This window comes from Equus przewalskii, chromosome 25 (genome assembly GCF_037783145.1).
Source record: "Equus przewalskii isolate Varuska chromosome 25, EquPr2, whole genome shotgun sequence".
NCBI lineage: Eukaryota > Metazoa > Chordata > Mammalia > Perissodactyla > Equidae > Equus > Equus przewalskii.
Genome location: NC_091855.1, coordinates 33,906,968 through 33,922,562, shown reverse-complemented (window position 1 = coordinate 33,922,562; position 15,595 = coordinate 33,906,968). Strand labels below are relative to the sequence as shown.

The window sequence follows — 15,595 nt, the reverse complement described above, 5'->3', positions numbered from 1 at the left end:
AAAGAGAGAAAGAAGGGGCACAGATGGCCTGGCGGTAAGAATGTGGCTGTGCAATCAGATCGTGCAGGTTCCAATGCCACTGGCCTTGGGCAAGTTGCTTACCCTCTCTAACCCTCATTTTCTGCATCTGTCAGATGACCTAACAACAGTACCCATTTCATACAGTGTCGAAAGGGTCAAATGAGAAAATGCACAAGAGGAGCTTAGCATAGAGCCCCACACCTCCTCAGTGCTCAGTAAGCGTTGGTGGTTGAGGTTTCTGTTATTATTAGGAGGAATATTATTTTCATAATCCGATTTAAGAACAGGAAAATTGTACTTTTATATCTCTCTAAATCCCCCCATGATGGAGTTCTTTAAAATCTTAACTCTGCTATGGAAAACCGTGTAGTGGTTACTCAAAAAATTTAATAGAATTACCATATGATCCAGTAACTCCGCTTCTGGGTGTATTCCCAAAGAAATTGAATGTGGGGTGTTGAAGAGATGTTTATACACCCATATTCCTAGCAGCATTATTCACCAGGGGCAAGAGGTGGAGCCACTCAAGTGTCTATCAACAGATGAACAAATAAGCAAAAGATGGTATATACGTACAACGGAATATTATTCAGCCTTAAAAAGCAAGCACATTCTGACATGTGTTACAACATGGATGCAGCTTGAGGATACTTTGCTAAGTGAAATAAGCCAGTCACAAAAGGGCAAATACTGTATGATTTCACTTATATGAGGTACTAGAATTGATGAATTCATAGAGATAGAAAGTAGAATGGTGGTTGCCAGGGGCTGGGCCTTGGGGAAGTGGGGAGTTAGTGTTTAATGGGTACAGAGTTTCCGTTTGGGAAGATGAAAACCTTCTGGAGACAGATGGTGATGATAGCTGAACAACAACGTGTATGTACTCAATGACACCGAACAGTACACTTAAAAATGGTTAAAATGGTAAATTCTATATTATGTATATTTTACCACAATAAAAAATATCTTAACTCTGCGTGCTTTCTCTGTACATGTTTTTTAAAAAGAAAATCTTCGTGCCTGTCCGTGTCCTTTGGTTGTGCTAGAATGTGGTGGCGTGATGTCTGCTTGGATGAGCAGGAGTTGGAATGTAATCCTGAGGTACAAGCCCCGTACAGGAAAAGGCACCCACTGAGAAGCAGAATCAACAGAAGCAAGAGCTTTGACCCTGAACTTCCTCCATCCTACATCAATGGTGATGAAAGGCAATTTGGTAGAAGAGCTCCAGTTGAGATCAATACATTCTCTGTTCTGGAAGGAGAGCACTGTTTCTGCACCTTTCCCGGGGAGAACTCAGTTACATACTTTGTGAAAGTGAATTGACTTTTTTTTGTAGGCCAGAAGGGTCCATTTAGCTATGGCTAGGAATTCCCTCCCGGGAAGCCTGCTCCCTGGGAAGAGTGAATGCATCTTCTCCAAAGACAGCAGAATCCTCTCTCCCCACAGTCAGATCTGGCTCACCTCCCTCCACTCAGCAGAGCAACACTGTGTTATCTGGCATCAGGGGTCCCACCTAAGAGAATGCTCCAGTTTCTCCCTGAGGGGCCAGGGTTTTGTTTGTATGCCAACCATTCAGGGAATACAGACATTTCTAATACGTGCCACACACATTCTTGCAGCTTTAAATAGCATATCAGATCCACAGTCGAACTTTCCCTTGGTGACGCAGGGTCCTCCTTAGGAACACCGGATTCTGCTGTGAGCTGCAAGACAGCTTCGCCCTCCAGGCCTATCAAAGCAGTGTTTTTAAATTCTAAGTGGACACTTGTTAGTGGGTTTGACAAACTGCTAGTTTTTGTTTTTTTATCATTTTCCTATTTTCTCCCTCTAGCAGGAAGACATGCCATCCCTCAGAGAACTGTTACTTAGAGAGACCCTCTGCAAAGCCCGCAGTACACCTTGAAACCCCCCGGCCTGGTTGGTTAGTCTGGCCCATCAGAACCCCTGGGCTCATGGTTTCGTTCTCTTTGGAGGGCTGAGGGGTGCGGAAACTTTGCTGTCAAAGCTAATAGCACGTGGACTTTTCCATCTTCACCCAATTAAACTGGGATAGGACACACATACCTAGGTGACCTGGGGTCCCCATCTTTGCATAGAAACGCCTAAGCAGCTCCTGCTGATCCACCTTGCTAAGTTAACATTGGGATCTGTGTCTTCAGAACACCTTGAAAATAAAGGCAAAGGGTGGACACATCAGCTCTCGTGCTGCATTTTGGGAATTCACGCTGGCTTTTCAAAAGCTTCTTTGGAAAGTCTCATTACCATCAGTGAATGACATCTGCCTGTAGAATACTTTGTTAGGTGGGCCAAGACCTCAACACAGAGGATGCTTAAGTTTATTTTAGTCCTGAGTAAACCCTAGGGTTGGTGGGGGCGTGGCGGTGGAATTGGGCTGGTGTCACCAATATTGTGGGCTGGAAGATATGCTGCACACAGATGCACACAATACCATGTGAACAGAGACCTATTCTGGCCCACTGCCATCGTGAGTGCTGGGGACACGTTTAGATGCCCACGGTGACAGTGAGCCAGCCCTCTGTTAAGCACGTGACATGCATGCTGTCATTTAATTTTCACAACAATTCTGCGTGATAAGAACCATTATTAGTTCCATTTTACAGAGGAAGAAAACTGAGGCTCAGAGACGCTAAATAACTTGGGCAAAGCCAAGTATGTAGGTCAGTGTCATGTCTCCAGTTCCCACCTCAGGTTCTTGTCTGCTCCCCACCCCCACCTCCCTGCCTGCCTTCAGGGAAATTCAAGAACAGCGGAGAAAAGGTCCCAGAGTCTGGGCTCTGAGTAGCTACTGGTATCGGAGTGATTTCCAAAGTGAATCTGACTCTTAAAAATGCAATATTAGCACACATCATTGTAGAATACGTGGAAAACACACAAATCCCAAAATAAAATAAAATTGATTTGGTTTTCCATTAATGAATCCACCTCGTGGCAGTTTAGGGTGGAATCCTTGCATATTCACTGGCCCAGGGTGAAGTCTTTTCCATGCAGAGCTTGAGACAGCTGACAGAGGTCCCAGGAGCGAGATCATGGACCCAACACTTATGGTCCCGTTGGTTCTGCAGGAGCTCCCGGACTTCTCTGTGGCCCAGGAGGGGTGCCAGTGGGAAGCCTGGGGGAGCTTTGGCCACCCCACTAATCTCCATCATCAGCCCTCACACCCGTCGCATAAAGTCACCCAAGGAAGCATCCTATCTATGTTAAATCCATGTGCTTGTATTATAAACGTGGCTTCAAGACGGCTGCGTCCCACTCTGCTTCACTGTTCCCAGCCCTTCAGGAGCTGTTGCAGCAAGCTGAGAGTGAGGAGCCAGAATCATTCTCAGAGATGTTAAGGTGCCCCACTGTGGCTCCCCTGACCTCCCTCCCCAGCCCCACCCCCTGTCTAAGAGGGAACAACAGTAGAGGGCAGTCGGCCCATCAAGGGATACTCACCGGGCACATTCTACATGTGACGTGACAAGCTGGGGAATGGAGGGTGGTCATGATAAGCTGAAAGACCCAGTCCCTCTCGCTGCTCTGAGGGGCAGCCTGGTGACCCAGCAAGAGGACTGGATGGAGCCAAACAACCCTGAGTGGGAATCGACAGTTCTAACTGCGTGACCTTGGGAAAGCCACGGGGACGATCTGAGCTTCAGTTTCCTCTTCTGAAAATGGGGTTAATCGTGCCCTCCCGCCCCAAGATAGCGGTGGCTCAGGGATGCGATGCGTGTCAAGCACCAAGCTGCGGCCTGCACACAGCAAGTGCTAAACGAGGGCTGGTGCTTTCTCATCTTCCTCAAATTGCATCAAGGATATAGGTTACTAGTAAGAAGGGGCACCAGGGAACCAAACAGGACAGAGACCATAATGTGTCCTCGAGTGGGGCACACAGAGAGAAAGAGCCTCCAGAAAGGAGGGGCGGGGGAAAATGGGACCCGAACCTGAGCTACCAAAAACCAGTTTATCAATTTGGTCAATTTATGCTCAAGACAAAGAAGAGATGACTGAGTTTTTTCTTCTTTAAACATTTCCTAGGCTTCCATTATAAAAATAACTGAAATAATTTTCACTAAAAGGCCAAATGGCTTTTCCTTTCTTCGTCCAAATGTAATGAAAGCTCTGCAAAATCCAGTGTAGCAACACCCCCCACCTCAGCCACCGTGTGGGCCAGCCTGAGTTCTGTGTTCAAGTCCAGCAGAAGCCTCTGAGCCAGGCCATCGGGTGAGCAGGAGGGCAGAACTTCTCCTGGGAAAGTGGGTGCCTAACAATATCCACCACACCGGTTGTCAGATGGAAATGACTGCCAGCCTGTTGGCACAGTTGGCTGTCCCTTCTCCTTGATGACAAAACAGTCCCTTGGTTCTCCTCCTCCCTTGCTGCCTCCTCCTTCTCCTCGACCTCTCAGTATGGAGCATCCCAGGGCACACCCAGGGTCCTTTTCTCTCTCCCTTTATTTCCTCGGTGATCTCATCCAGTGTCTTGACCTTCAATATGCCAGCAGCTCTCCCATTTATCTTTCTAGCCCAGACTGCTCTCCTGAACTTGACTCATAGATCTAAGTGCATGCATGACTTCTCTGCTTGTGTCCAAGAAGTATCTCACACTTAATAGGTTCAAACCTGCACTCGTTAAACATTTTTTAAATTGTAATTGCAGTAAATACACATAACATAAAATTTGCCACTTAACCACGTTTAAGTGTCCAGTTCTCTGGCATTAAGTACTTTCATATTCTTGTTTGACTGTCACTGCCATCTACCTCCAGAACTTTTCCTTCTTCCCAAATGGAAACTCCATACCCATTAAACACTAACTCCCCAATTCCACCCTCCCACCCCAGTCCCTGGCAACCACGATTCTACTTTTCGTCCCTATGACTTTACTTACTTTAGGTATCTCATATAAGTGGAGTCATACAGTATTTGTTCCTTTGAGGCTGGCTTATCTTACTTAGCATAATGTCCTCAAAGTTCATCCATGTTGTAGCATGTGTCAGAATCTCCTTCCTTTTTAAGGCTGAGTAATATTCCGTGTATGTATAGACCACATTTTATTCATCTGTTCATTTGTTCATGGACACTTGGATTCCTTCCACCTTCTGCCTATTGTGCATATGGCTGCTATGAACACAGGTGTGCACATATCTGTTTGCGTCACTGCTTTCAGTCCTTTTGGGTGTACACCCCGAAGTAGAATTGCTGAGTCATACGGTATTTTCTAGTTTTCATTTCCCGAGGAACTGCCATACTGCTCTCCACTGCAGCTGCGCCATTTTACATTCCCACCGACAGGGCTCAAGTCTCAAACCCGCTCCACCCATGGTCTTCCCCATTCCAGCAACTCCATCCTTTCAGTTACCCCGCCAAAACCTTAGAGCGATGCCGGATTCTTCTGCCTCACACCTGCATCCAGTCCACCTGGAAATCATGCCTTTACCTTCAAAATGTATATAGATCTGGCTACTTCTCACAACCTCCACCTGTACCATTCAACCATTTGGGGTCCCCTGAAACCACAGTCTGAGACAAAGCCTTGGGTGCAGGCGGTTTATTTGGAGATGATCCCAGGAGTCAGGTGGGAGGGAACAGGGAAAGTGAGGAGGAAAAGGAGGAAAAGCCAATAGGAGGGTATGTGCTTTTTAAGGTCTCTGCTCTAGGCAACAGGGTCTCAGTTCCACCAGGACCTGTAAGTCTCCAAAAGACAAGAGGCAGGGCATTAGCTCCCCTCCCCGACTGGTTGAGAGGGTCCCAGAGGCATGAGCCCCCAGACTTCTGGGCTGAGTGGTTTTATACAGCTTTGGAGAAACCCCACAGACCATCGGCTTGTGGTGGAGCCCAGTCAGGTCAGAGTGACTCAGAACTTCCACCCCCACTTCAGCTGAAATCACAAGGGGGCCAAAGGGACATGTCACAGGGCACCACCCACTCCCCGCCACCCTCATCTTCTGCCTGCAATAAGTTGGCCAGTTTCCTGTTTCCCCCCTTGTCCCTGTAGCTATCTGGGTGATCCTCCAGAACCTAAGCCAGAGCACGGCCCTCCCAGGGCTCCCATCTCACCAAGTACAAAAGCCCAGCTGCTCACAGTGTCCCTCAAGGCCCTTCCTGGTCTGGCCCCTGTGACCTCTCTGTCCTCCTGTCCAGCTTCTCTTCTCCTTGTCTTCTCCAGGCCAGTCAGCTGGCCGGTTGCCCTTTCTTAAACCTGCAGGGCCCCCACTCCACCCAGTGGCCTCTGCCCTGGCCATTGACCCAGCCTGGGACTCAGTTCCTTCAGCCAGCTCTGACCTCAATCCTTCATCAACTTTAAGTCTTGGCTCAAATGTCACCTTCTCCAGGAGGCCTTCCCTGACCATCTTGTTTAAAACAGCAGCCTGCCACCTAGCCCATCACTCCCCAATCCCTTACCCTTGTCCATTTTTTCCCATAGCATTACGCCTCCTAACATCCTATATACCTTACTCTTTTCCTATATTGTCTATTGTCTGTTACACTCCATTAGGACACTCGTTCCATGAGGGCAGGACAGTGGACAGTTCTGCTGTTGTTCACTGATGGATTTCAAGAGCCTAAAACAGTGCCCAGCACACACTAGGTGCTCAACACACATTTGTTGCATGGAATTGATTCAGTCTGCACAGCACAGCCTTTTTGAAACTTTCAACGTAAGGGGTGCTTTAGGATATGCCTTACTGGGTTCAAGTACTTTTCAGATGCTGAAAGGAAAAGATACTGCTCTGAGGGACACAGAGATAGGTCGTGGGAAGCAGGTTAGATTGACCAGGGTTCCAGCTCATGCCTGAACAACACCTGCAGAAAGGAGGAGAGGTAAGGAGCAGTTGTTTACACTCCAGGAACCCAGGTAGCCTGGGGCATCCCTGCCCGCCTGGCCAGGTGGGACACTGCTGTCTGAGCCTTTCGACCACTCTATACTCAACTATCCCACCCCCAACTCTAGGGGTCCAGGGCTGCCTTGGGTTGTGGGGAGTCCTCCTCAGGTCACTCTTGCCTCTCATAGGGAGGGCAGCAGGTGCTCATGTGGGATCATGGGCTCTGGAGCCTAGTGAACCTGGGTTCAAATTCCAGCTCACCATCCCCACCTGGGTAAATACCTGGACCCCTCGGAGCCTCAGTCTCTTCATCTATAAAATGGGGATAATGCTGCTTACACCAGAGTTGTTCTGAGCTCTGAGGAAAAAGCCGCATGTCAATGCCTGGGTGCCCAGCGTAAGTTCCACAAACGCTGATTCCCTCCATCCTCTGCCCACAAAGGCCCATTTGGGGAAGTGGGCCGCCCTCATGTCACTGCTCACCTTGCTCAACAGCCTCTTCCACAAGCTCCCCGTACAAACTCAAGGCTCTCTGGTCAGCTATCGTGGAGACCACCTTCTCCAAGGCTTGCAGGAAGGCAGCCAGAGCGATGGCTCCGGGCAGGCCGTCTGTCTCTTCCGGAGGCTCATGGTTGAAATGCGTGGGGAACCCAGTGGTGATGAGCACCAAGCAGGCATGGGACAGTGACAGAGAGGCCCTCAGCAGCTCATCTTTGCAAAGCAGGTGCCCGATCCCCCAGTTGCCTGAAATTACATAAAAATAAAATCAAATCACCAAATAATGGAATTGTGTTTCTGGTAGAAACTTAGGCAAACAGTAGCTTGGTTTTTTTGTTTGTTTGTTTCAGAAGTAGATTTGAAGGATATGCCAGAGACTGCTAACTGTTCACCAGAATATCCTCTTTCCCCATGCCCAGGAATGAAGGGTAGCTGATTTATGGCTGAGCAGCCTCTCTTTCAGTTATCTGTGGCCACAAGACTCAGCTCTCTCTAGGCAGCATTCGTAGAGCGGGTGAAAGGGAATGGGAGTGGAAGTGATGTGTGCCACCCTGGCACTGGCTGCACACCTCCTGCTCACTCCTCCAAGCTCTTGCCTTCCTGTGGGCTGGGATGCTGACAGCTAGCGCCCCCTGGAGGTCTCATGATTGATGGCAGAGCTGCTGGGTCCCTGAGTGACTGGATGGAGCAGATTCCCAGTCCTGCTGAACTAGAACATTTACCCTGGAAGACCCACCCTGGACCATTGGGTGAGGGAGGCATACATTCTATTGTATTTGAGCAAAGTGTCTTGGGGCTTATTTGTTATAGCAGTTTAGCAAACCCAAATACAAGGGACACAGAAGGAGGGAGGGAAACACTACTGTGTTGGTTGGGGCTTCTGCCAAAGAAGACTCTAAGACAAGGGCTTGTGTGCAGGTATTTCAGTGGAAGGTGAGCCCAGGAAACAAGTCAGAAGACGGAAGGAGTGGGATAGCAAAGGGAAGGAAGCCACTGATGGGTATGTGAGTGAGCCAGTTAATTCCTAAGGCACTGGGGCTCGAGCGGGCTGGAGATCCTCTAAGAAGAGGTGTGGTGCACACCTCAGGACTGTCCTGCCACAGGACAGGGAGCCTGGGCATTTATGCACCGGCTCCCACCACCTCCTGGGGGACCATTGCCCATCAGGGAGCTGACTCCTCGGCACTCCTGGGCTGCGCCTGCTCTGGTGAGAAGCAGAGAGACCCGAGCCTCAGTGGGAAGCTATTGTGCTCGTCACATTGTGTCTTCGTCCATATTCAGGTCGCCTCAGACCATATCTGTGCCACATGAAGGCAGGAAGTGACTCAGAAGTTCCACCCCAGCTGTGGCTGAAATGGAAGGTGGGCCTAAGGGACATGAGGGGATGTCGGCTTCCATTTGAGGTGCCTGGGGAATGTGAATGAACAAAGGGTTTGGATCCCTGTTATGGGGGAACAGTTCCACATTTGGAATCTGGAAACTTACATCCAAGCCCAGGTGCTGGCACGCTGTAGCTGTGTGACCTTGGCCTCATCCCTTGATTGCTCTGAACCTCAGTTTTCCCACATGGAGAGTGATGGAGAGTAGGGGTGGTCCAGGTGGAGGCAGACTGTGGGGAAATGGCCCCTTACATAACTGCCAGTGGGCGTGGAAACTGGAATATTTATCTGGAGGGTGATTTGTCCCTTAGAGTTGAACATTCCACTGGAACCAATATTTCACTTCTAGGAATTTATCGTAATAAAGTCATCCTGGGTATGTACACAAATGGAGTCACAAGGATGTTCATTGCAGCATTGTTTATAGCATCAAATAATAACATGTTAATAAAATAGTGGATCATTTGTAAAATGGAATTCCATGCAAACATTAAAAAGGATGTTGCAGAAGACTTTAATGACATAAAAAGATGTTCACAATGTATTAAAAAGTGAAAGAAGAAAGTCCTAAAATAGTCTCACAGCATGATTCCCATATATATATATACATACATTCCTATAGGTATACAGGTCTTATGGGGTCAAGACTGAAGAAAAAGACATTAAGGGCAAACATTAATTGTTAATACTGGTTAATTGTGATAGCATTCTGGTGATTTTTATTGCCTCTTTACTTTCATATATTTTCTGATGCTTCTACAATGAACATGAGTTACTGTTGATAAAAGGGGAGAAAAATAGCGGGCTGGCCCGGTGGCACAGCGGTTAAGTTCGCACGTTCCGCTTCGGCTGCCTGGGGTTCACCGGTTCAGATCCCAGGTGCAGACATGGCACCGCTTGGCAAGCCATGCTGTGGCAGACGTCCCATGTATAAAGCAGAGGAAGATGGGCACAGATGTTAGCTCAGTGCCAGTCTTCCTCAGCAAAAAGTGGAGGATTGGCGGCAGATGTTAGCTCAGGGCTAATCTTCCTCAAAAAAAAAAGGGGGAGAAAAATAACATTTTCAAAGAAAAAAAATTTGTAATGTAACCTATGTCACAGGATGTGGTCGGCACTAAAAGAGAGAGGAGGGGAGAGAGAACTTTGTCAACTTTAAAGCAGTGAATTATTAGTGCAAACATCATTATTATAAACCTTGTATTCCTTCATATTCTCCAGGCACCTCAAATGCAGGCCAACGTTCTGTTAAAAATGACTGAATATGGGCCTGGCCCTGCGGCAAAGTGGTTAAAGTGCTGCTTTAGCAGCCCAGATTCATGGGTTTGGATACTGGGCACAGACCTACTCCACTCACCAGCCATGCTGTGGAGGTATCATACATACAAAAAAAATAGAGGAAGATTGGCACAGATGTTAGCTCAATGCTAATCTTCTTCAAGCAAAAAAAAAAGAGGAGGATTGGCAGTGGATGTTAGCTCAGAGCAAATCTTCCTCAGCAAAAAAAAAAAAAAAAAAAAAGACTGAGTGGCTCTATTAAGCCCAGTGAGCAATGCTCAGCACATTGCCATTAATCTTATATCTGCTTATTTAATATAGGAATCAAAAGCCTTTGTTGTTCTTGCGGATTAAGATGTTCCTTAATAGACCATACTGGCATATCTAGACAGTCATAAATCTCCCTTTTGCCTGAGCCTCTTGCTTCAAGCCTTGACACGTGGTTTGCACAGCACTGAAGAAGGGTGCTGTGGACGACCTCCCAGGTCATTTTAATTAAGCAATGGGTGCACCATGTCTGCAGTAAATTTATGTCCCAGTTACTTTTTTGTCTGAGCTAAAGGCAGAGTTAATAATTCACCTTCCCTCATGACCCTTGTGCTGACTGGGAGAGCCGTCGGCCTGGGCAAGAATGTTTGTGAGAGAGAAAGTATTGCAGAAATTTTAAAAAATATCCACCAAGGAGATCGGCTATATAAGAGACTCCGTGTATACGCAGCCATGAGCCTTCGCCTTTCTATACGCATGTGCTAAAGGGTATACGTGTGGTGGGCAAATATCCCAAATTTACTGTGTGTCTGTATGTAAAGGAAACCATATTAGCTGCCGAATGAATGAAAAACCTCACAGACAAACAAGCAAAAAGCTATGCCCTGTGACTTCCAGGAAATTTTGTTACTGCAGACCCCCCTGTAACTAGGGGGCAACCTTGGCTCCCAGGCCCAGGGAAGGGACCAGATATTTTTAAGGCTGGTCTGTGCTGTCACATTCTGGGCCACTGGGTTAGCCAACACAGAAGGGCCCCCAGGTTGTCTGCTCGATGGCCCTCCAGGTGCTGTTCTCTACACCAGCGTCGCCATGATCGGCTCTGTCTGGGTCCTGGGAGTCTGGCTCAGGGGCTCAACCTCCCCAGGCTGGCCTCACCCCTCTGCTCTCCACAGGAGCCCCACCACCATCAATCCAGGTACCTGCTTGGCCAAATAGGTGTCAGGTGGGCCAGCAGGAAGGCCATACACGCCTTCTCCAGACATTCAACGTGCAAAGAACATGCAGGTCTAGAATCACAGCCCATGAGAACGTGCAGGAGAGGGGATGGGGTACAGTGAGCGTGGAGAGGCTGAAGCACTCTGCCCGGGGGAGACCGTGACGTACCCTTCAGACAGATTCCAACTTAGCCAACACTTACTCATTGTGGGCCTTGGGGTCAGTGGGTGTGGGACCAAGTTCTGCCCTGACCACCTCCTAGGGATGTGGACTTGGGCAAGTTTCTTAACCTTACATGCCTCAGTTTCCTCATCTGTTAAAGTAATAATTAATATTACTATTAATATTGTTAATAATAGTTGCTTCGTAGGGTCATTGGGAGAATTTAATAAGATGAAACATGTAAACGGTTTTAGCACATGCCTGGCCTAGAGTAAAAATCAGTAGATGATAGCTATTCTTCTCATTACTTATCACAGCTCTGAGAGGGAGGTACAATTGTCATTACTCCCTGTCACACTGATGAAGAAACTGAGGCAGGGAGTGGCTGTGAAGTTTACACCTTAATTCTCTCCTGAGCGTTTGTCAGCAAATAGATTTGAATTTTCCGTGCACAATGGGGCCCTCTGCTGGCCACCAGGGGTTAGAAATTCGGCTCTTCAATGAAGATGCAGCTGGCAGTTCCAAGCCCCTCGAGCAGCTTTCAGCAAACCTCCTCCCAGTGGGAACCAGCAGACCCCTAGTGGGTCCCACCAGCCCTGCACCACATCTAGAAAGCTAGCAGCTTGCGAACCACAGGAGGGCTGTCCTCTGAGGTGCAATATACATGCTGGCTGCAAACTGTTGTGAGGCTGTCACTGCAGGGTCCTGCCCCACCAGGATCCCCCAAGGACCTCCCCAAGGAGTAGCAAAATAGCCCCCTCATCCCTACCCCTGCTGCCTGGTACAAAAAAATCTATTCTACACCCAACCCCAGGGCAATGGCACGACAGAGGAAGATTAGGGGCACTATTAAATACACGGATGATTTTGTCTTAATGGTGGCAGTTGACTCCCTAGGAAACACTCTCCTTTTTTTTCTTACCTACCCATCCCCAATTCAGTTCTGGTGTCAATGTGCTCAGCTAGTAAGCTCACCTCTCAAACTCTCTAAAATGTTTAGTGTTAAAAATTTTGAGGAAAAAATAAAAACATAAGAAAAAAAAAGTCATCCATAATGCCACCACCCAGAGACCATCACCATCGGTATTTTGGTGCATTTACTTCTCGTCTTTTTGGGACTCATATACAGCATAAACTATTTTAAAAATCATACTGTAGATACCATTTGTATGCTGCTTTTTTACTAAACATTATCTCAGTGATGAATTTCTCCAGGTCATTAAGGTGTGAATGCTTTGTTTCTTACCTGAGTCTGTGGCAATTTTACTCTCTAGTTTCTCTGATCTTCTGAACGGCTGAAGCTGATGCAATGCTGTAGTGCAGAGGATCTTGGGAAATATGATGGACGTCTGGAATTCCCTCGGGGGTAGGACAACTGGCTGGAGTCTCCGTATCTTCATGTCAGTCATAACTGTGCAACCTGGTGCACTGGTGAAAGCAGGGGGGTCTCTAAAACACACACCAGGAGGGGCTGAGCCCAGCCTCTTCATCAAACCCAGTCCACTCTCATCTAGTCAATTGTCAATGGGCAAGATGGCGCCGTGCGTCAACTCTGCTAATAGCACTCTGTACACCACTTGTTGGCACCAGGTCAGAACAAGCTGGCTTATGGCTAAGTCAAGTTCCATTTAAACAGGGGCCATGGAACGTGACTGTACTCTAATCCCACTCAGCTGTATGCTCCCAGCAAAGAGGGACCAATGCCTCTTCATCTCAGAATCCCACAGAGCGCCTTGCACATAAAAGACGCTCGATAAATGTAGACGTGAATTGAGTAAATAACAACGTCTTGGAATTCACAGAAAACAGTAATATTTCTCAGATCTAATGGAAAGCCAAAGCCAGCCAATACTTCAGAAGGAAAGCCTACTGATAGAGGCATAAAGCATTCTAAACTAACTTTTAAATGTGATGTGTAAGGGCAAGACGTAAGGATTTTGAGGAATGCAATCATTGTTTTTCTGGGTTTTGGACAGAACCTAAAATCGGTCACTCTAAAGCCGGGTACACATCAGAACAGTCGGCTCAGAATGTGACGCAGCGTATTGCACCATCAGTTGTGAGGTGTGCAGCAATTAATCTATTGCTAATAGAAGTTTAAGTGTTGAAGTTTGAGCACAATTTCTGCAAATTAGAAAGATTCGAGGTCATCTCTGACCAATGATGTCATTAGTTCTCATTTACAATCAAAATTGCCATCACAAGCCAGAACTAAGGCACTGGAGTCTGCTGGGACGCTTATGGCAGGGACACCTCTTCAGCAGGGCATTCCCTGTGGCCGGTGGCAGGAAAGGGTTGAGACCACCGTGCGGAAGAGTATTCACCACACGTGTGTGGATGTGTGTATACACATGTGTGCACACACATTCAGAAATGACAAGCTCCCTGAGAACTGCATCTTGTCTCATGCAGCATTTTATTCCCAAGATCTGGGCCCATGCCTGGCACATAGTAGGTGCCCAATACATTTATGTTAAATAAATGAATGAACAGAATCCCATGGATCTTGGCGTTGATGCCTTGAGATAATCTCTGTATCATCAGGCCATTCTGATAGCTAAACTTCCATAAATGCTTTAAAAGCAAATTAAAAGTAACACTAAGTTCTATGATTTGTAGTACAAGGGTAGCTGACCTGGCTAGAATTTTCCAGTGTCTACCGCAATGGGCCGCAATAATTATTTTTAATGTTTCTGTCACATCCCTTCTTTCCTGTGAGCTAACTAAGATGCCCTCGTGTGTCTCTTCATTGTAATATCACCCTGGGCCTCTCAAAAAATGAACTGACCGTATTGCTTGCAAAAACCGTGTGAAACGGTTTAATTGTGTTGCTTGTTTTCATCTTTGCTTTCAAAGCCTGCTAACCTCCAAAATGTCTCAAAGGGTCAAGCTAAATATTAGTCTTTCTGTTAGAATGGGCTGTGAGGCTTCTGAAGGCAGAAATATATTTAATCAAAATGTATTTGAGTTGAGAGACAAGCTGTCTCGGTAGGGCGACCTAGCCCAGGGATGAAAAGAAGGAAGGCAGAGAGATCTTCGCTGTGGGCCGTAGGCCTACGTTCTATGACTTTATTCCTTAAATCACTGCCTTGTAAGCCTATGCTTTCAAGAGCTAGAGCCCCATCAGGGTCCGTCCTAGTCAGATTAATTGCCCCCTTAAGTCCCCACATACTGTAGCTGCCGACAGCTTCGAGACTGGACAGCTGAGAAGGCCAGAACACTGGGACATCGCTTGGCCGACACACCACAGGATCCCCATAGTCAGGTTTGAAAAGATCTTTGATGCCCAACAGTTCTGCAAATGGAAAAAGAAAATGAATTCCGTCGAATCCTGCTCTGGCAGTTACCATCAAAATAGAACATGTGGAATAGATTATCATTCTTTCTCCAAGAGGACGTGCAGTCATAGGATTGCTGTAAGTGGTACTGGAGAAGGAGAAAAGGAATCGGGACTGTAACAGCTCAGGATGCGATAATTTCCAGTCCATTTTGAGCGGTACAGTTTCAGAACACAGAATCTCAACCCCCCGGTGTGATCGCTGGAGCAGTTTTGTCTGCATTTAGCCCATCACCTTCATTGCTAACAAAGCGAGAATTTGTGAGAGTATCTTGGTAGAGACTGAGTCACATAACACACACGCATAAACCTTAAACTCTGTTGCTTGACCACCAACAGTGTCCCTACCCTTGGGCAGCCATCAAAGTGTCCACAAGGGTAGCAAAGATGAATGTGGTGGGTCCAACCCATGTCCACTAACGATAGAACAATCCAGCAGACACTTTGCTTTCACTGGTCTTGGGATCATCTTTCTATGAGGAAGGTGGTAAGAGCTGGTTGCATTTTTACAGAATGCTAGGCTTTGTCTGATTTTGTTTGTTACACAGCTGAGCAAGTTCAGTTACACTGAACTCTGACTCTCACCCGAGGCCCGATCTCAAGCTCTCATCAGCCCTCTGACAGCCTCTAAGAGGCCTGGGCAGCTTCCACCCTTGGATCTGCACACTCACTCTCAGACTGAGTTAATGCCCTGGGGATCAATGGATTTCAGTTCAAATTAACATTTGGAAAGAAGCCATCCCCTGCCCAAATACGCCACTGAACAGTAGCCTAGATTAGAAGTTGCTCTGAGCTCAGATCTTGGGACAAATAGCTCTGCTGCCATCTTCTACCGCCCGCTTCCCCCATCCTAGGTTCACCTGAAGTTTGCAGGAGCAAATGCGTGAGGCTGGCTAT

The 15,595-nt window shown here is 47.4% G+C and overlaps 1 protein-coding gene across 1 annotated transcript in view; it reads right to left on the bottom strand.

Moving 5' to 3' along the window:
• DGLUCY (D-glutamate cyclase) overlaps positions 1-15,595 on the bottom strand; it is an 86,489-nt gene that overhangs the window by 29,721 nt on the left and 41,173 nt on the right. Inside the window, 6 exon segments of the mRNA XM_070594427.1 lie at positions 2,086-2,185; positions 7,328-7,588; positions 12,076-12,092; positions 12,629-12,758; positions 12,761-12,808; positions 14,534-14,656. Coding sequence (XP_070450528.1) covers positions 2,086-2,185; positions 7,328-7,588; positions 12,076-12,092; positions 12,629-12,758; positions 12,761-12,808; positions 14,534-14,656 — 679 coding nt within the window.